Source organism: Montipora foliosa, chromosome 12, assembly GCF_036669935.1.
Source record: "Montipora foliosa isolate CH-2021 chromosome 12, ASM3666993v2, whole genome shotgun sequence".
NCBI classification, from domain to species: domain Eukaryota; kingdom Metazoa; phylum Cnidaria; class Anthozoa; order Scleractinia; family Acroporidae; genus Montipora; species Montipora foliosa.
Window position 1 is genome coordinate 35,268,277 of NC_090880.1, and position 22,421 is coordinate 35,290,697.

Consider the following 22,421-nt stretch of genomic DNA (forward strand, 5'->3'; position numbering starts at 1 on the left):
ACGCAAGGCTTACGAGTAGAGTGTAGGTTCCCGAGCGAAGACGTCGGTCGGTGGCATATGCGGCGATCACGAGAAGATTCCCACCAACGATTAGGAACATCAGAATAGCTTCTCCCGCGATCCTTGGGGTTACGCCATTGGAGTAAAATCCTTTGTCTCTTGATGCCTCGTCAAATTGGTTCTGCAGGGAATTATTGGTTGCATTCATTACGAATGAATCGCCAAAAGGTCTGCGTTTTAAAGAAATTTGATGGCCAAATCAACAAAGAGGGGAGACAACTGAACGAAAGCTCGATAATCATTAATTGACCCTTGGCTACGAAATAACGGTGTCTGTTATTGTTAACTGTCACAGTTAATCTTGAAAACTAGTGTGATTTTTTTATCTTCAGTATACAAGTTGACCGCATTACATTGAGCAGTACATTGCCAGCCGGCAGAGACGTTCAGAATCGAGCGACTATTTAAAAAGATGAACTATGAATAAAAAACAATTAAATTTCCCGGAAACATCCAAATGGAAAAATAGCATTTTGTAGACATTTCTAGTTTACTTTATTTATCAGCAAACAATGTTGTCCAGTATAAAATGACACAGTTCGGATATATCGCGAACTCAAAATTAACTTGATAATATCCTTTTCCATCGATTTTTAAAGTAACATCGTAATTACTCTTAGTAAAATCTTTTTTTTTTATTATTTAATTTTCTGAGGTTAAAAAAAACGTTTTCACTTTAGGTTGAAACAATATTTCGACATCTGAATTTACGGAAAAAGCGCCTCACGCCTCAATTTCCCTGCAAAAAAAATTGTTTAAGAGAATACTTGTGTTGGTCTCTAGCAGGTCAAGACTAATATTTGTTACTGGGGATATAACATGTAATATTGTCTGTTAGTTTCATTCGCGCTAAACTCAAATGACTTTTGCTTCATCATTCTAATTTTTTTCTGTCAGGGACAATTGCTAATTTTATCTTACCGATCGGAAAGCTGAGAGACGAAACTTAAGTAACTTCCAATTAACTTAAATTGAGTCTACAGCAATTGTAACACAGGGAACGATGATAAAAAATCGAGATTATTGGTGCGCCATCTTTTGTTTCATTGGTGACGTTACCTAATTAAACCGCAGTACTTAGCGTACAAGACTGAAACATCACGCGCATTTGATATAAACTGACCCATATACAACAGAACACTGCATCCTAAAATCTTTGACTCACAGAGGATTGTTACAACCTACTTCGCTAAAGATTTGTCGTAGATGACTTGACAAGGCTTCAAAGCGCCAAGCCTTGCTTAGTCATGGCAGAAGGTTAACCCAACGTCACCAACTTATCCGAGGTCAGTATTGTGGCGCGAATTGATAATAACGACGATCGAATACATTTTTGGGGTTGATCTTCATATTTTGACATATATTTATATCATTCTTTAATAGCATTTTTGGGGTAACAGAGTTCGATTACATCTTTCCGGCTTTGAAAAATATTACAAAGCGTAAATGGTGCCGCCGAGGCGCATGCTCAGTAGCTTCGAGTAAGTTGCGGTCCAAGGAAGAATACTCAAGATTCACTTAAGAAATTAGGGATAGTTTTTCTAAGGTTAAAAGGCCTGGTCATAACACGGTACTGCAGCTCGTATGAAGCTAAAGGTAAAACTGGTCGGCGAAAATCTCACGAATTTCACGGTTACAGTTATTGTAATCACAAACACCGCTATATAGCAGACATTTGAGGCTTGCTCAAGCGAAGTTTGTCCAGAAACTGAATTTATGTGTATGGTTGACAGCTCAAGTCTGCGGACTAAAATATGATATTAAAACACACCGGATCAATTTCCAGCACCAAAGAATTCTTCTAACAAGTCTTCAACTGGTCTGAAGGCCAGGTTACTATAGTGTACAACGTCGTTCTTTACTGGTCCATGAGCTCCGTGGGTTCCAGTCCCTGGTGAGTAGGAATCAGTGACGGGATAAACATCCAGGACGTGAAAGCCTGCTTCGCACATGCGCGTTGTGGCAAAGGCATTGTACAACAAAATACGCTGTGGATAAAAACAAATGGAGTTGTAGACTTTTCTCAACACATCATTGAGGAGATAACAATTAAATAGGACTAGGAAAATTTGTCTTCAAACAAAAGTCCATTACCCAAGAGTAAGAATTACCAAAATTGGCCTAATCCCCATCAGCTTCAGAGATGTGTCTATTTTTAAACCTAGTTTTGCGGGAAAATTCACCCCCATTCAAACCCTTTGGGAATAAAACATTTTGTTATATACCTTGACTTTCACTCAACAAAACGAGCACTGTGATTGGTTGATTCTTGGTCGTGTGCCCCTGATCAAATTCAAATGTATCCCGACCGGGATACAATTCCGCAGTTGTTGCACGCTTCGGATGTTTGCATTGTAATGTAGCACTCACATACATGGAAATACCTGTAACGATATACACTTAATGTTTGGTCCCTCGGGAAACTAGTTAGTCTTGCTTTTCCTCGCGTCCTCGACATCAGGTTTCTCGGGAAAACAAGTGGATGGAAATATTTTTGAATCTGGGAACAAAAAGTTACGGATTCAAAAATATCCGGATACGTGTGGACGGGGCCTTAGTTGGTGTGTTTTTTGCTCCATTTAATTTTAAAATATTTCCAACACATGACTTCAAACCAAGATGTTAATCCATTAGCCGGCCAAGCTCCACGAACGAATTTCCACTCAAACACTGTCACAGCAAACGAGACTCGCGTTGACCTTGAAATTTCCTAAGATATTTCCCTGGTAGCACCGTTAACTCAAAAGAGAATCTCGCTGGCATAGAAACGCACTATGCAGTCAAAACATTAGTCAGTTTTGGACCCAGTCTGCAGTTTGCATTTTGTACCTAGTTTGCATTTTAAACCCAATCTGCAATCTGGAACCTGCAGTCTGTAGTCTGCATTTTATACTGACCGGTAGGTTATCTCATTTCAAAGATCAAAGAAATAACGACGTCTCCTCTAACCACAGGTAAATGCTCAAACCATTTTTCATGACACCTTTGATTACAACACGTAATCTTTAAGCGTAGTACTACTTAACGTCTGGCATTTTTTCACTGTTTTAGATCAGTCGCTCTCTAAAATGCACATCCCAATTTCTTTTTGTTTAAGTTGTGCGGCATCGCATGAATTACGACGCATATGACAATAAACGCCATTCGCATACAAATAAGTGGCTGGGTATATCCTGCAGTTTAGCTTTTCCCCCCTTTCTACAAAGGTGAAATGGTGTGGCATGAATGGACCTTGAATGATTGCTTCGAACATTTCACCTTAGTGCGCATATTTCCTCTTCGGTTTAGCCAGCGATATGTCAGTTCCTGCTCAGGAACAGCTTCGGAAACACGATCACTTTATGATGTTGTCCTTAACGCATTTAGCTCAATGTAAGATATTTATGACTTTCGATTTGCTGGCTGACTATCTCCAATTCTAGCTATTAAGAATCAGTGATTTTCATTGTTTGGTTCTTCACTGGTCAACTTCTGACTTCAATTACCGAGGAGGTTTCTCGAAGCTTCTGTCCTTCGACTTCTTGGGGCCTTGCCCAACGTAAAAGCAAAAAGCAAGGTGACACACGCTAACACTAACCCGGTTTCACTGGCGACAGATGTCTGATTGGTCGACGCCTTGCCATGTGACTATCGGGTATTTTAAAATCAGATCTCCTCGATAAAAAATACTCTTTTTCAGGGCAGTAAAACCGACGAATGTTTTGACTGCATAGTGCGTTTCTGTGCCAGCGAGATTCTCCTTTGAGTCAACGGTGCTACCAGGGAAATATCTTAGGAAATTTCAAGGTCAACGTGAGTCTCGGTTGCTGTGACAGTGTTTGAGTGGAAATTCGTTCTTGGAGCTTGGCCGGCTAATGGATTAACATCTTGGTTTGAATTCATGTGTTGAAATATTTTTAAAATGGAGTAAAAAAGACACCAATAAATTTCCAAACGGTTTTCTCTTCCGACTAAATAGTTACATACTGTTTTCGCGTGGGTCCGCATCCAACAGAAAATGCGAAGATTTCTGCTGTGTTTTCAAAATTAAGTTGTTAAAATTGCCATTCAAGAGATCCATAGAGACAAATATATGAAGACTGACGAAAAAAAGCAATGCAAGAGGTCTCTGAAAGTTTAGAAATGTATTTCAGTTCTAAAGTGAATTTAGCAGCAATAGTAACCTGCGATCAGGCTCTATTTTAGTTTCGCGTGGTACGTAATGTGGAGTTAGCGAAACGAAAAATAGAGCTTGACCAAAATCCTCTTCGAAATTCCTTCCGCCCACTTTTTTTGATTGATTGACATGTCCTTCATCGGCCAATCAAATTTACTTCCATTACACCAATACACGCGTGGACGGCAGATTCACGCTAGTTTGTTTTGACTACATTTAATTACCGTGGGAGGAACCTTTTCAACGAATTCGAAAGTTACCGTTGGCTTTAATTTGAGAAAAACACATTTAAAGCATGGGGAATGTTTTCGACGACTATATTGCGGCAAAGACCGGTGTAATTTTTCCTCCGAACTTCACTGAATATGCAATCTTTTAAGCTTGACATCTTAATTTGTAATTGAGATAACCTAGCATTCTGTCGTTGGACGGTTTGGCAATAGAGTTTTGTAGAAAAAAAGAGAAATGCATTATTCCTTTAACGTGCTTGCCCATGGAGGTTTCTTTGGTGATTTTTTCGGGTAATATCTTCAGTTGCAGTGTATTTCTAGAATTGCGCGCAGTAAAATCATGATAAGTTTGGCCGTTAATTTTTTGATGGAGTACGAATTGCGTACAGTAAGATGGACTCGCGAAGTTTATTTTATTTTTGTACAACTGGTCTCTCTGGAAACATGCCATTTTAGTTTCTGGAGTGCGAGTTTTAAGTTAAATTAACTGGAAATATTATGAAGCAATCTTGACTCCAAATTGTGCAAACAAACCGTGTCATGTACAGTAAGTAAATAATGCCGTTTGATACACAGATGTTCAAAACATGCATTCGTGTAACTTGCGATTTTATCAGTATCTCCTCCTGTTGATATATATGTCCTTTGTCTCATCCAGGAAACCAATATGCATCGGCTTTCATTGCCATTTGAAAGAACCAGCTATTTAGCTTTCAAAACATCAGGGAAGTTTGTGCCAAAGTACTTTCAACCAGATAGCCACAGAGCTCGACAACGGAATCGCTAATTTCACTCTTTCCAGAGATTCAAACCCGATTCTGGACAAGTTATGCGATGTTTCAGATGGCATATCTCCATTAATACGAATAAAATCAAGTTGTACCGTCCACGGCATTGTAAGAACAAAAGGCAGCAAATTTATTCGTACAATTATGGCGGATTAGTCTCGAGGACTTCGCGAGAGCTCCGCGCAATCACGATACCATTATCACTTTCCGGCGTTTCAACAGCCAATCAGATCACGAGTTTGGTCGGCCAAAATTTGGCCGACCGTCTGGAATTCTTGAGAGACTTTTGGTCAGGCCCAATTTTAGCGAGCGACGACATAAGAGAACATATGGGCGAAGCTAAAAATGGGCCTGATCGCAGGTTGCAGCAATAGGGAACTTAAGCACGCGCGTTTTTGAGACGCGTACGGCAACCGGAAGTGAGCTGTTTTCCCTTTTAACTTGTCTTCACACAACCACATTTACATTGCCAAGTATCTTTTCCCCATTACAGATGATTAGTATAAAGATCTGGGAGACACCACTGTCCTGTCACGTGAAATGTATTTTTTCCGGTTGCCGTCCGCGTCTCAAAAACGCACATGCTTAACCGATATCATACTTAACATTTCATTGCACCTCATGTGGGGTACACTAGAAGGAAACCTTTTAGTTGCAATTATACATATTGCCATAGTCGTTCCAAGCAAAATGAAAATTGATTGCTTTTCTCCAATATATAGCCAAAGCAACAATATTCAAAGTTGAAAATTTTATTCGGGAATCCCGCTTGCAAGCAGGGAGGGTTTTACTGAATTAAAATACTGCTATAGCTAATAATACGCTTTCATCACGTTGTAGTTGGTTCATTCCCGACCTATTCTAAAGTTTTATAATCCACATCAAAATGAACGTGGAAAGGACGCCTTGCCTGAGAGTCTTTCTTCACTGAAAAAAATATTCTGAATTGTCAGAAAACGGTGGAACCGTTGATTCTCTTGGATTTTCCCGACGTATATAACGTATATAACGCAGTTATGGATGCAATTTTTGCAATTGAGTAAAGAAGCCTGAAAAATTCAGGACTTCAACGGGGTTTGAACCAGTGACCTCGCGAAACCGGTGCAACGCTCTAACCAACTGTGCTATGAAGCCACAGACGTTGGGAGCTGGTCATTTGTGGGTTCCAATATTCCCGTGAGGAATAAATCAACGATGAAATGATATATGAAGTGAATCATATATGAACTGCGGATATGAAATTAAGTGAAGCTATGATCCTCGCAGTTATGGAACCCACAAATGACCAGTTATGGAACCCACAAATGACCAGCTCGCAACGTCAGTGGCTTCATAGCTCAGTTGGTTAGAGGGTCGCACCGGTATCGCGAGGTCACGGGTTCAAACCCCGTTGAAATCCTGAATTTTTCAGGCTTCTTTACGCAACTGCAAAAATTGCGTTCATAACTGCGAGGATCATAGCTTCACTTGATTTCATATCCGCAGTTCATATATGATTCATTTCATATATCATTTCATCGTTGATATATAAAATATATCGTCAGAATCCTTTGTAATTGTGTTACTGGAACAGGGAGAGTGCTTTTTCGCATCGCTATTTTAAGGGCTGGCGGCAAGGTACATCTTACTATTTTATACCGTTCCTTTAATTATTAACTTAACGCCCTCAGATGATGCTTCCGTGAAATCTCACGCCTCAAACGATTTGCGATGATAGATTAAAGGAATACAATGGGAATGAAATGTTGCAGGGAACTGGGTGGGCAACCAGCTGAGAAACCAGAGTTTACTCCGGCTTCTCAGCTGGATACCCCATCCGGTGTTTGGTTGCGAAGAGCGTGCGGATCGTTATGGCATGATTCGTCCCAGCAATTTACATGAAATTTACAAACAGAAATACTGTAAATTTCTTTAAAATATTTCCATGTTATTTACATGTTTTGTTCAAATGTAACTCTTCCAAAGGATCCTGTAAATTCCAATTTCCAATAAATTTACAGAATCAACAAAAGATGTAAATATCATGTAAATTTTATTTACGAAACAAAAACATGTAAAATATATTTTACAAAACATGTAAATTGTAATTTACAAGTTGTGAATTTAGATTTACATACGTCTGTAAATTTTCAACGTTTCCAGTGTAATCCCTTTTGCTGGAATTCAACCTGTACAATAAGTGTACCATTTCTCCCATAGGCATAAGATTACTCTTTAACACATCCTCTATAAAGAGCTGTACCATGTGTTCAAAGTTCCTAGTACAGATGACAGGGTAATTTTGAATAAGGTCTGATTTTTGTTGCCAGGTTATATTGTTGATGTCATCAGGTTAGGCAAGTAGAGCAGATCCATTCAGTATTTATTAACACTTTTTGTGCCAGTTATACATTCCTCCAACAAACCTTGCGAATATTTATCACTGTATTTGATACTGTTACACTTAGGGCGCTTTCCATTTGACAGAACTGACCGGCCAAACCAGGCATTTTGAAGGACTAACTTTACACCGCCATCAAATTAACACTCTTTGAGGATGATATACAATCCTCCGGAAGAATGCGAGGGGTTATCATGCAAGTGTTCCTTCAAATTGTTGCATTTTCTTTGCAAACTGACGGGTCTGGCCGGCCAGTTCTGACAAAAGGAAAGCGCCCTTAGAGACAGATGGTCTGAACCATAAGTGATCACACCAAGTGTATATATATTCAGGGCCATGTGTTATCTTATCACGAAAAGACTGAATTACTTTTGACATGGAATGTCTAATAGAGTCTTGACCTTGACAAATTTCAGCTTGGTTTAGCCTTGAGCTCTGCATAGCTTTCCTTAAATGGTTCTGTGCTTTTCTGTTTAGTTCTCTGATATGTTCTGGATTGGGAGCTTTACCCTTGTGAAATGTTTGCTTTTCATATCCTCTTGCTGCTTCAATATTTTCAGATCTTTTTTGGCGTTTTGCATTGTTTTTCTTTTCCCTGAACTCTTTATTTTGTCTCTTCCGCTTCATAGGTTCTCCCATATAAGCTCTTTTTGCCACTGCTTTGAAGAAATTATTACTGACACTCACATCATTTTTGGCCATGGTTTATTAATCGATTATTACCTATTAACACTGCTGATTTCATAACCTGAAATACTGTCATTATAATAATCTAACTGAACTGCTGAAACATAGTGTCTTTCAGCTAGATGTCCCATGTTAATAACAGTAGTTCCCTGTTGTCCGCTTATTGGACTGATAACAGTTATTGGTGCCCACCCCTCAATGGATTCATTTATATGTATTGTAACATTTAATACATCGGAAACTGCTTGCACAATAAGTGCATCACACCATGTAATGTTAATGTGACAACACACCCACAATTGCTTTGTAATGGGTCCAATAAATTTTTGACGGTTGTTTCTGACATATTCGACTCCAGCAGCATGCGCGTTCATGTGATAAGAAGGATCATTGTATAACTGGTGGGCAACAGACGAAAAGAGGCATGAACCATCTGAGGTACATTCTAGTGTCTTCAATCCTTTCTGAGCAAATCGAGCCTGCAACAGTGCTATAGAAGGATTTCTCAGTACTGCATGTGTACACTTTCCATGAGCAACAGGGCCTGGGTTCGATTCACTGTCTCCTGATATCAATAGCTTTTCTTCTCTTGTTAGACAACAACTCTCATTTTGTTGGTTCAATTTTGTTGAATGCTTAGTAACAGATTGATCTTGAATACACAATAGAACTGACAAGTCTTTTGTGTTTAGCTGTCCTGCGGGTAATAAGATGAAAATGACGATTAGAATCTCGAGGATTTGTTACGTCTGAGTTGCGGTCTAGGTCTAGACATTCTTACTGCAATATAATATTATTTTGCAAAAGCGAGAGATTAAACTTTCTCAATTCAGACGAACTCGGTACGTTCTTCTTTAAATAATGCACCATACACTTTCTAATTACCTTGTCTTTATGAAACAAGCTCGACGTTTTCTTATAAGGAATTCTCAGTAGAAGGTTCTCTGTTCCAGGGAGCGTGTTTGAATTTGCGAACGGCTTCAGCCCTTGCTCTATCGCAGGAGATTGGTACGGATTCCTTATCAGCTTTCCTTACATAATCAATGACCGAGTCTTTCGACAGTTCGTCATTATGGTCCGCCACACAAGTACTAGTGTCTGGAAGTATGGGTTGCTTGGTTCACCTTGTTGGTTGCTTCACTGTTTTTCATTGTGTGGATAGACCATTCGTGCCACTCGTGTCGGCGAAATCTCAACCGTTACACTCCGCAAATTTAACAGACCAAGGCTCAGGTTCGGGCGGAAAAATTAAACCGCCCAGTAGAGTGGGAACGAGCTAATTTCTTACGTGCCTTAAGTATCCTTTATTGATTATGTTAATGAAAAGTCTCACATTCTTTAGTCTACAGAAATAACGCCTTAGCTAGCCGTCATAGTTTTTTTCTGTGAGGAGCAACAAGGACTTTTAAACAACTCAGTTTTAAAGCTTTTACATATGAATCGTAGGCGAACTGACATATTTGACGTAGGCGAACCGACAGTAGGCGAAACGACCCGTAGGCGAAACGACCGGTTACCTCTATGATGACTCAGCTTGCAAAACTTCGTGATAGTTTTGATAAACATTGGTATCCTTTGATAGCTTCGATGTCACTCTCCAAATGGAAGTCACCTTCCGAATGGAATTTATTAATCCCTCGTGAGCTTAGGGGATCGACAGAGACTGTCTTCTCGAGTCTTCCCACCATGTGTCTGTCGATTCCATTTCGACATGTATTAAAGTCTTCGCGTTGGAGAGTGAAAGGCGGTGCACAATTAATTGCACCAAAGTGTACTTGTTCAGAATCTTTTGCTTCACCTTCGAAGAACGCCATTTCTTTAAATCTTCAGTTTCTTGCTTCTAAATGCAGCGGAAGGTGCTCAAATTAAACACTTACGAAGAAAGCCGCAAACAGCAATGGCGGCGCACAACCTAGCGAACAGGAAGTCACAGCTCTGTTGTGATTATCCATCCTGATTGGCTAATTAGATCGAACTTCCGGTTACGCAGGAGTGACAAATTTGCATAAAGATCCCCACCAAAACTCGTGGATATATCCACGAGTAAAAACTGGCCGAAAACTTAACTCTGGCCGCCGTGCCTGCGGCCAGAGTAATTAAACCGCAGTTCTTAGTGTGCAAGACTGAAACATCACGCGCATTTGATATAAACCGACCCATATACAACAGAACACTGCATCCTAAAATCTTTGGCTCACAGAGGGTTGTTACAACCTACTTCGCTAAAGATTTGTCGTAGATGACTTGAGAAGGCTTCAACTGAGCGACAAGCCTTGCTTAGTCATGGCAGAAGGTTAACCCAACGTCACCAACTTATCCGAGGTCAGTATTGTGGCGCGAATTGATAACAACGACGATCGAATACATTTTTGGGGTTGATCTTCATATTTTGACATATATTTATATTATTCTTTAATAGCATTTTTAGAGTAGCAGAGTTCGGTTACATCTTTCCGGCTTTGAAAAATATTACAAAGCGTGAAAGATGCCGCCGAGACGCATGCTCAGTAGCTTCGAGTAAGTTGCCGTCCAAGGAAGAATACTCAAGATTCACTTAAAAAATTAGGGATAAGTTTTCTAAGGTTAAAAGGCTGGTCATAACAGTGTACTGCAGCTCGTATGAAGCTAAAGGTAAAACTGGTCGGCACAAACACGAATTTCACGGTTACAGTTATTGTAATCACAAACACCGCTATATAGGAGATATTTAGAAGAATATTTTTAAGGCTTGCTCAAGCGAAGTTTGTCCAGAAACTGAATTAATGTGTATGGTTGGCAGGTCAAGTCTGCGGACTAAAATATGATATTAAAACACACCGGATCAATTTCCACCACCAAAGAATTCTTCTAACAAGTCTTCAACTGGTCTGAAGGCCAGGTTACTATAGTGTACAACGTCGTTCTTTACTGGTCCATGAGCTCCGTGGGTTCCAGTCCCTGGCGAGTAGGAATCAGTGACGGGATAAACATCCAGGACGTGAAAGCCTGCTTCGCACATGCGCGTTGTGGCAAAGGCATTGTACAACAAAATACGCTGTGGATAAAAACAAATGGAGTTGTAGACTTTTCTCAACACATCATCGAGGAGATAACAATTAAATAGGACTAGGAAAATTTGTCTTCAAGCAAAAGTCCATTACCCAAGAGTATGAATTACCAAAAATGGCCTAATCCCCATCAGCTTCAGGAAAGTGTCTATCTTTAAACCTAGTTTTGCGGAAAAATTCACCCCCATTCAAACCCTTTGAGAATAAAACATTTTGTTATATACCTTGACTTTCACTCAACAAAACGAGCACTGTGATTGGTTGATTCTTGGTCGTGTGGTCCTGATCAAATTCAAATTTATCCCGACCGGGATACAATTCCGCAGTTGTTGCCCGCTTCGGATGTTTGCATTGTAATGTAGCACTCACATACATGGAAATACCTGTAACGATATACACTTAATGTTTGGTCCGTCGGGAAACTAGTTAGTCTTGCTTTTCCTCGCGTCCTCGACATCAGGTTTCTCGGGAAAACAAAACTAACTTTTTCCCTCGGGACCACACATTAAGTGTATATCGTTCCAGGTATTTCCATATATGTGAGTGCTACATTATAATGCAAATACAATACACAAAGAATCTTATCCTATGAGCAGAGACCAATCGATCTTCCAAGATAAATGGAGGAGAGGATGGGACCTCTGTCAACCGCTTCGAATTTCTTTGTTGACCTTGCGTCAAAAATTCGAATGTATTCGGGTGTCAGTGACGCGTGACCAGTAACCGCAAAACCACGAAAGTGAAACAAACTGAGTCGGGATATTTTCGAACGATTCTGGCAAACACACGACAACCAAGGAATCATGTCCTTGGAAACTCAAGATAGTTCATACTTTTAAAATGCCATTTCATTTTCTACTGAAAATTATAGTTTCTGGAAGACACGATACGGAGGAAATACTCATGGGAATTTAGACAGTTAAAGAATTTTAACCCGGGAGATTTGAATTGGGTTAGCCGATTTGGTCTATTGTTTCTATTCCCGCAAAACTTGGTTTAAAAATAGACAGTTGTCTGACGCTGATTGGGACAAACATGATACCCGATTCTTAGTCTTGGGTCATGGACTCATCATCATATCATAGATCTTTATTTACCCTCGGATTTTTAGAGTAGCTTGGTGTAGCTAATATCTCCGAGCATTTACCCTCCCAACCATGATACATCACAGAAGACAGACCACAACACCGGGAACTACATGCCCTACTCTTTGCGACAAGTGTGCGGGTTCTTTTACGTCCCACAGGATTATGAACATTGAAGGGTTGTGAGACCTCCGGCTTTTATCCGAGAAGACTAGAGAGTCTAACCATTTGCAGATGTAATTACAAAGGCAGCAGTTTCTCCTCAGTTATTTAAAGACCCTGAGTGTTGGTCCGGCCGGAGTTGAACTCACGACCTCCCGCGCGAAAGCCCGGTGCTCAACCAATTGAGCCACCTGTGCTCTCGCTTCAAGTTACTCCAAAACAGACGTTTTGTATGCAGATACTCATCAATATTGACGGTGCATCTAGTTTATGGACATATGTATCCAAACACAATAATACGCTTGTTTATCGTCGATTCTAAAATTAGTTAATCAATCTATCCAACTTTTCGCCAGTTCATTCATCCATTCACTCATTTCCTTTCAGCAGGCCAGTCAGTCAGTCAGTCAATGCAACGCCATTGCGACTAAGTGTTTTTCAACTGAGTATATTCCTCACCTGCTGCGTCATAAACCTCTTGTGCCCAAGGTGAATATTGCTCGCCTTATCCTTGTTTATTGCTGTGGTTGTTTTCCAAATCGCTGTTCCACTGTACCTGGATTGGGTGGCATTCGACAAAGTCATTTCCAAATCACTGCGATGAAGTTCATTCACCAAACCATCAATCAGTTTCTTGTAATTTGTGAAGTTTGTGCTTTCCACGAAATGAAGACCAAAATTAAAAACGACAGCGCTGTTATCGCGCATCTCTGGACGCAGTATATCTCGGCGAAAATTCAGCAAAACTCTCTCGTTGTTGTAGTCTAAGTTTTCATTCTCATTCTTGGCGACTGTGACGTTCTTTACTGGATAAATCCAATTATAACTAAACTTACAATCGCTGAAAATTCCATGACAAAGTTTTCGCTGTCTTAATGATTGCGCAAAGAACACGTTTACTGAGTCTCCGTAAATCCACAATGTTCCACCTTTGCCACGAGATTGGAGTCTGCGAAGTGGCACTGCAATGAAATTTATATACAAGCCTTCGTTGGTAATAATAACGATGACGACGATGCTGACAATGGCCATGATAACAATAATAATAATAATAATAATAATAATAATAATAATAATAATAATAATAATAATAATTGAGTGTGTTAACGATGAAACAACAACAATGACTGATTGAATGTAAGGAGAAATGACATTTCCCCTTACATTCAATATAATAATAATAATAATAATAATAATAATAATAATAATGATGATGATGATGATGATGATGATGATGATGATGATGATGAGCCGTGACGAAGATGATCATAATAACCAAATGAAATCACTTGCTCTGCTAATTAGGGAGACAGCAGGTGAAACCAAATCAAATTAAGGCAGATCAAGTCAAAGGATACGTTAGGATGAGACGGTAAAACTAGGGAACCCGATAAAGCTCTTGGAACAGAGTAGACAGCCCCCTACTCAAGAAATCATACACGGCCAGGACATGTAGTTGACGGACGAATGCTCTCACCACTGCGCCTGACATTAAAGGCTATATCACAAATGAGTTGGTCATTGGTCATCCTGGGGCTAAAATGAATAATAAACGAATGATGGCTTTGTCTCACGATGTCGACTAAAGGCTTTTCTGAAAATGTACCTTTAAGATTTGACTTCCAAGTGTTCTGCACCCATCTGCCTCGTCCGTCCCATATGAACTTGCACGTGATGCCACAATCTGTGTTCGTGATTAAGCTTAAGCGCTCCTCTGAGATGATGGACAGCGAGCTACTTCCTCAAGAAGAAAGTGAAAGACAATTCTAGTTAAAAATTGCTTTTAACTTTCACCATCTGAACAAGCAGCGTTATAGCTTGTTACATCCATCAATTGGGCGAGAAACAGACCACAGGATGGGAGATTGCGAGTTGAAATCCTGGCTGGACTCAACACTCTGGGTTTCTAGATAACTCAATACTCCGGCCATTCACACCAGAAAGACATGTTTCATTAAAGTGAGCTCAACAAAATAAAAATTAGTCAAAAATGTAGGGTTGACGTTTATATGAGATTCATGTCAGTTTAAATTTTGAAACCGTGTGACATCTTCAAAACATGGTTAAGGTTTGATTAGAAATAGAACGCAAACTGCGGTGACAAACATGAGGATAAACATGGGCATAACTGAAATACATATTTTTAGTGTTCTTCTTTAGCAGTTTGCGTTTTATTTCTGCTCAAGCTTCGTTGGCCAAAGACGAAAAGTATATACGATATGGTTAAGGTTTGGTGTGAACAGGAAATTGCCGCCTTGATTCTCCACTGATTCATTCTCACAACACTTGGGTAGCGTTTACACGAAAGCGGTTTCACATCGTCACGGTTTAATGACTTCGAAACCGCGTCAAAATCGATGTGGTTTGGAAGTGTATACACGAAACCGTTTTTGCCAGAAAATCCTCTTGAAGTCGTGATGGCATAAGCGAGCGCTGCACTATACCTGCTAAATTCACTCTTTTGAATTGAACAATGCAAATTTCGCGCCAAAATAGTAAACGTATTCAAATCGATGCGCTTTCATTGTTTACACGACAGATGAAACCGCATCGTTTTGAAAACGCTGCAATCCTGGCAGCGGTTTCAAATGGACACGGTTTCGGCAATAGTCTCGATCGGTGTCGTGTAAACAGAAGGTCACGGTGTAACCGCATCGGAAAAGAAACGATGGATGATGTTGAAGACGATGTTTGATGGAAATCAAACTTTGTTCAACAACTTCCAACATCATACAACATGCAACTGTCCCTGCCACGGTCACTTCGTCTTCAACATCATCCAACGTTTCTTTTTCGATGCGGTTACACCTTCTGTTTACACGACACCGATCGAGACTATTGCCGAAACCGCGTTCGTGTAAACGCTGCCTTGATCTTCACAATAAATCCCGTGGGAAATTAAAGAAGTCACCCAATCCATCGAAGAGTGTGTAGGGGAATTGGATCCTGGTGCCAGGAGCAGCGACATCAAATACTTTAACACTCTATTAATAATACCGTAAACTGTACAAAAAGCGGTGAGGTAGATTTCACCAAAATAATTTTAATCACGAAAGTCAACACTCTGCTGTTTACAGTCCTCTAAAGGAACATGGCTGTACTTTCAACAACGGTGGGGTTATGATATTGGACAAAGAGGGTAATTGGGTGATGAAGGGTGTGAAAGAGGCTGTGTCAGAAAGGACGGAAGCGCCATCTTTGAACAGGAGAGGGGCCGGGGAGGAGGACTAAAGTTCAATCTATCCGACAGGGATAGTGAGACCGACTGTCATGTGACAGGACTGACAGGGCTCTTACACTGAGAGATATGTCCAGGTTTGACCCTAATTAGATGCACGCGGATTTCAATAAGCGTCACGAAGTGTCCCCTTGCTCTTCTCGCCAACATCAACATCAATTGTGTCTCAGAATACAGACAATTTATGTCACAAAGTGTCCCCCAAATGCTGCTCTTTAAGTAAAGATTAACTGCTGCATTTACCCAAAGCTAAAAATAACGCTAACCTTTATCCTTACCTTATTGTTAAAAATAGGTAGCAAATGCTTAGACTTAAAGGGACACTTTGTGTTGGATGTCAAAATTGGGCGTGCATCTAATTAGGGTGTGATAATAAGTGTACACTGACTGACTTTATTCTTGATTTATACCGAGGCTTCACTTAAAACGTCGATTGGAATAAGACTACCTCCAGTATTTAATTTATTGTTATTTCTACTTCTGTATTGTGAATTATTCTCCTCGCGGAAATAAATTTTGATGATAACAGCTCATTCAGTCATTCATTTTCTTTCATACCATCTGTCGCTGGTGGGACCGATATCTGCACAGGATTCCCACCCCAAAGAGGTGCTTGAAGGTAGTCCTTGTTTCCATCAACCTCAGGGTGCCTCTGATATTTCCCTTGTGCATTTCCTAAGAGGATTCAACGATGTGACAATAAGAAATCTCTTGGATACTGAATACAAACGCTAGCTATCAGTATCATCGTTCAATTTAGCGGGCTGTACTCTGAATTAAAACCCACCGTGAGATTTATGTTTTGTTCTTATGCTTAGAGCGATTTTCAAATGAGTGTCGTAAAACCAAAACCAAAGTAATTACTTTGGCCAATCAAAAAGGACGGAGACAATCCAGCAAACCAATCAAAACTCGAAGTAATTACACGTAGCCGACACAAAGCGCGGGAAAATGTGCACGCGCGAGCCACGATTGGTTTTGGTTTCACTTCTGATTAGTTGAAAAAATGGCGCGAGAACTTTGAACCAATCACTGAGTGAAGTAATTATAAACCAAAGTAATTATCTAATTACTTTCGACACTCAATTGAAAACCGCTCTATCGTTTGCCTCCAGGAGTGTCTTTCAGTCAAACGGATGAAGCGCCTTCTAATTACAGCTTTTTCAGCGAAAATAGCTTGGGTGGGCCACATCTTCATCAAAAGACTCGGGTCAGTCAAGATGAAATTGGCTTCCGGCGAAAAAAAGGTTTTTTTCACTTTATTTTCGGGGAATTCAGCACTCTTTCTAGCAATTCTTTTTGGTTAAGAATAACTGTGCTTAAAAGTTTACTTTACTTATGATTGCAAATATCAAACGTGGAATAGTTTCAGTAGCAAAACGGAAACTCACCAACAATAAACCAGTCCAAAGGAGGATCCTTAAATCCATCGCACAACGTGAAATCCAAAGTTATATTTAGCGAGTAAACACCAGCTTCCATAACAAGGAACAAGACTTCATAGGTTCCGTTTCTGTGATCAATGACAGCTGGAGAAATCGAAGATGGCCCCCTTATCATCACCCTCCAAGAATCTCCACCTTGCATGTTGGGCTTCCCGAATTTTGTTTGTGACTGAATAATAAAACGGCTGTATTCCCCAACAGGGCGGATGTCCCATAAAGAGATGATGCTAGTGTTTGGGTCTGTTGCATTCTCTCTCTTCCTTGGCGAACTCCAAGCTGTTTTATTCCCGCAGGGTGACAACATTGCTTTCCAGTCTAGTCTAGCTTGTCGTTCACGACACCAGTTTCTCATAAACTCAGCATGTTTCATTTTTTTGAGTATCTTTCCCTCTATTTGACGGTCAGTTTTATTCCATGTGAATGTATCAGTACTGTTCACTAGTGCCATGTAGTTTTTCGGCATGTATGCCTTTACATAGTGCGACAAACTCCAAGCCTTATCGTAGTCTGGTTTTGACATCCACAGAAACACGTAGACGGCAATAAATAAGGCGCCGCTGATTTTGTAGAAGTCTCTACTTGATCTTGGGTAACGTGGGCTAATCTGAATTCGCATCGGTTATGTGCTCGGCATGTGAGCAATTCCGACTAACTCCCTTTTTGAAAGGTCATTCATAAGTCTGTTTAATCAATTTATCTGTCGAGAAAGCGAGAGTTGCGTAAAGAATCAGTTGAGGCTGTCGACCGTCTGGTTCCCTTAAGGGTTTCGTTAACAGCGGGGCCCCTTACCATAGTGAGAATAGCGTGTACATGATAACGTTGATAAGGCTCATGATTTCAATGACCATGATGTTGAATCACCTAGCTATTCAGCAAAAGAATGAAGAGTTGTCCTTTCCCGTGAACTGAAAAGTTAATAAATGCCCAAAAACGGGAGTTTTAAAGTCTGTTGTGAATTCTGTTGTGAATCACGGCTTCAAGTTTCAATCTCCTCAATGCTGTTGTCGTTCGCAGGACACTGAGTTTTGTAACTCAAGATATTTGGGGTTACAAGTGGCGATCGATTGCCGAGTTGAAGGTTACAGAAAAGTGGATTCCGATATTACGGATTGTTTCGTTTGTGTTAGCAGATGATTTAAATCTGGAAATATCGAAGATTTTTGCCGAAGATAAACAAAATTTAAGATTACCTTGAGCTCCGCCTTGCCTTTTTGAAATTCCATCGCTTAGCCAGGGAATGAAAAAGTTGGAAGTTGTCGAATGTTTACGGTGACTTCGTTAACGAGTACAGTTTGCCATTGTGCTCATGGCCGGTGAAGAAACGTAAATTCGTTGTCTTTCGTAGAGGTTCTTTGGAAGCAGACAAAGAGATCAATTCAGAACAACCGAGGATCCTTAATTGACATCCAAGTAAGTAGAAATACGTACTTGTAGTTAAAAAGAACTGGTACCCGTCCAATATCAGTCGGAAATGTCACTCTGGGTTGGAAGGCTTGATTGATTCTTGTTGAATCTTGCGCAGCGTATTTTCGTTGTCAACAGGTGAATAACTGAAACAGATTTTTAAGACTAATCTTCGCTCAAACTGTTTATTTAATCCCAACCACTACCTCAGCAGATTTTGTGCTCTAACCTGATTGCGCTCGCCACTTTAAACCAAGATTGAGACATTTTGTCAGCGGCCCGATTTGTAGAATAAACAGAGGACAGTGATTATTCTAGTTCTTCGAGCAATGATGTAAAAAAAACATGTCACGTTTGTCTGAACACGGCTCACGTATTTTTGCTCCAGACGAGACTTCATATTGCAAGGGAAAAGGAGAGCCGAGAAGGAAGTGGTTCAGGTCTCTCTGGACACCATTCTCCTTACACTTTAAGTTGCTTTTAAAGAAGCAATGCTTTAGCCTTACACAGATAGGTCATGTCACAAAAATGTTCCATCATCTATACTACTACGCAGTTCTTGCGTCGTATATTGATGCAATTTCTATAGACTGCAAATGGATGCCTATTTTGTTCTTAACCACTTCCCTTATCTCGATAAGAACAACATCTTTATCAAGTGGAAAAATTTAAGGGAAGCGCTTGGCAATTTAATTAATTTTTCGCAAGAGGGAGCCATACCGGATACGACAGCACATAATTATCCAAATTGAAGTAAAGCCACTGAAATAGATTTTATGGTTTGTTCTGATACAAAAAGGTGACCAAACAATGGATTGAAGTACGAGATATCACACAGCCTTCCTTTATAAAAATGATTGAAATCGCGTTATTTTTGTGAAGCAATGGATGTGCCCGGCTGATGTCAACGAGGCCAGCATGAATGGACGCATTTGTTAGAGACCATAGCGCACAGTGACTCACACCTTCTTCTCTCTAAGCTTTTACAATGTTTCATCAAAAGTATCTTGACAAGTTCTAGGATATCACATTTAAAGTTGTGTATCTTGAAGATGCTCAGTAATTTTCCCCTAAGAATCTTTTAAATATTTCTATAGTCAAGATATGTTTGTTTCAAGAAATGCAGTGACCGGTGATAATGATCACCGAAACGTATCCAAGCGAACACTCTTCACTTGCTGATTCAGGCTGTTTCACCAGTCCTGGACTAGAATTCAAGAAAAGTGTTTTTACATATTGTAAGAAATGTCTTGGGAGAGTCAGTGCACATTTCATGTGATCACTGAACGGCCAATTTTATTTGGTCAACTCTCTTGCTTAAAGGATCGCGTTTTCGCTAATGCGTCGCAAATCTTAATCGTTAGACAAAAATGGCATTGAGGCAACCGATACAATTATTACCTGCAAAAACCTGTCTGTTAAATAGCTTGTCAAACTCTTCTGATTACAAATATTAAAAATCCCTGCTCGCTAAAAAGAAGCTGTTTCTTTTTTCTTTTGAAAAATAACTCAACTTACAAGTCACTAAGGTAGTTTCAAAGGCGTTTGTGATATCACTAAGTGTTGTCATTCATATTTATGGTAATGGCACCGTCAACATCTCCCTACGAGCATTTCAGAAGGTTTCGGCGGTTTTCTATTAGCTTGATGGAAGACATGAAAGTCTGAGACACCTCGCTGAATTGGATTTCATCGCCGCTGATTCGCATAACCAGCAAAAACAGTACCAACCAACGTAATTATTGTAATGAAAGATTACGTTATTAATCCGCGAGAGGAAGAAAACTCGATGGATCAGACAAAAAGCAAGCCTGCGTTTCCAATGAGAAAACCATTTTTTTTGTATTCTTGTAGCCTTTTAAATTTTTCTCGGAATCATACGACTCTGGGTAGTTTCGGTTTTTTTTATCAGACCCACTCTATTTTTGAACTAAATCAGAGACAGGCAATAAGCACTGAACAAAGACGAACCCTAACGTGTTCTCACTTGATGTGAAAAGAATAATCTTTATTGAATGATGCGAGTGTTTTTCGTACAAGGTGTGGAAATATCTGGAAAAAAGGTATCAGTGATAGAGAATCCCGATTCGACAGCCTATTATTGGGAAAACGTGGTCCAAAACAAGTGCAGTGATCTCCTGTCGTTTAAGCAGCACCACAAAAAATAAATCAGATTTTAAACCTGAACCATTCAAAATGCATGCTTTGGGAAAACAATCGAAACTGATAACGGGCTTCTCTTCATTGAATTGGCGAGCTGATTATTGTTAGTATAAAAGTGCAGCAAAGGCAACGTGTGCAAAAACAGAGAGAAATCAAGAGGAGATTTCCGATCGGTTGAGGAACCGTGGAAGAGATCACGAAAAAGAGAATTGAGTAGGATTTGACAAAGCCGAGGAAAAACGAAATCCTCATAATTCAAGAAGAAAACACCTTGATAAGTGTGCGTTTAATTTTAAGAGTTGTATAAGAAAACAGCACAAAATATTATGAAATATGACAGAGGACAAACAAGCCATGGAACTCGAATTCTCATTCAAGTCTCAGTAACATAAGGACTAGCATAGAACACGACAGAAGCATCCACACTGACGAAGATATTGTCTAAGCGGCTGAGCGCTGAAGGCTTTACATGTTATAAAAAAACATGAACATATTACTTATGTTGCTTTTGTTGGCCTTAAAAGCAGGATTTAATTAATGTTTCAAACTACTTGATCAGTATCTAGTTTTGTTCCGCCCGGGAGCAGTAGTCCTTTTCGCTGTTTCTTTGTGCTGAGGCTTAAAAGGAAAAGTTGAATGACGACATAAATTAATACCCTTTTAAAGAACTGATAATTCTGCAAGTGCGTTTGGCTCTCTCTGACCTGGCACACGTAGAGAAATCTCCCATGGCAACGTCGTTGTCAAGAAAGTCAATTAAATTTGTATTGACGGAGCTGTCCAATGCTGGCCAGCTACTAACTTTGCACTTGAACTTTGCTTCTTAACGATAAAACTTTGCGGTATATCATCCTATTACGAACTTCCTACGACATAATTGGGAATATTACTCTTAATGCGGCGTTGTAATGGCAGATAAATTGGGCGACTTTCAATTCGATTTAATGACGCGACTAATCAGTATCACTGGTTCTACTCTTGACTTATATGGTATATGACGACATTTGACGTCACAATGATTACCTTATTTGGAAGCTCTAAGCCTAGGAAGCCTGTTACTAAGAGTGTAAGGTATGCCGCATTTACACATAGATGAAACCAAACGCAACAACTACTAGATCACTCAGTTTTCGTAGCTAGTTTAACGTCGAAAAATGTTTAGCTATTGTTGTAAAGACGGCATTTTGTTACACGCTAATGAAGGCATATTCATTTTACACTACGCCAATGCAATTTCTTTCTATTATAGAATACAAATTGTAAAATATTGTATCTATTGATCATCCTTGGCAAAAAGCAAAGAGAACAGGTGTTCTGATATCATGTTGAGAATAACTTCGAAGTTAATGATTTTTTTCAAGGAAGCTCATACACAAGTACTTACACGACGACGTCAGGAAAGCCACCTTGAATGTTCAGTGTACTTGTTTCCAGCTCAAACAAAGTCGCCTTTAGCAACAAAAAAAAAAAAGTGAAAACAGCAAAATGACACAATTTGGCGAGGTCAATAGATCTTTTTCAAATAAATTACGACAGCTAGATGTTGCATTAAGTCAAAAGCAAATATTTGCACGTG

At 39.8% G+C, this 22,421-nt stretch overlaps 1 protein-coding gene across 2 annotated transcripts in view; it reads right to left on the reverse strand.

The window, feature by feature from the left end:
• Positions 1 to 203: 203 nt before the first annotated feature.
• LOC137978858 (uncharacterized) overlaps positions 204 to 22,421 on the reverse strand; it is an 87,294-nt gene continuing 65,076 nt past the window's right edge. Inside the window, exons 5-13 of one of the 2 annotated variants that reach the window (XM_068825969.1) lie at positions 22,230 to 22,294; positions 18,707 to 18,828; positions 18,469 to 18,628; positions 17,225 to 17,975; positions 16,392 to 16,508; positions 14,202 to 14,336; positions 13,055 to 13,557; positions 11,119 to 11,335; positions 204 to 2,048 (exon numbers count right to left, since the gene is read on the reverse strand). In XM_068825969.1, coding sequence (XP_068682070.1) covers positions 11,123 to 11,335; positions 13,055 to 13,557; positions 14,202 to 14,336; positions 16,392 to 16,508; positions 17,225 to 17,894 — 1,638 coding nt within the window. In that variant the 5' untranslated portion in view covers positions 17,895 to 17,975; positions 18,469 to 18,628; positions 18,707 to 18,828; positions 22,230 to 22,294 and the 3' untranslated portion in view covers positions 204 to 2,048; positions 11,119 to 11,122. The remainder of the gene's footprint in view (positions 2,049 to 11,118; positions 11,336 to 13,054; positions 13,558 to 14,201; positions 14,337 to 16,391; positions 16,509 to 17,224; positions 17,976 to 18,468; positions 18,629 to 18,706; positions 18,829 to 22,229; positions 22,295 to 22,421) is intronic. The other variant, XM_068825970.1, reaches the window with a different exon arrangement.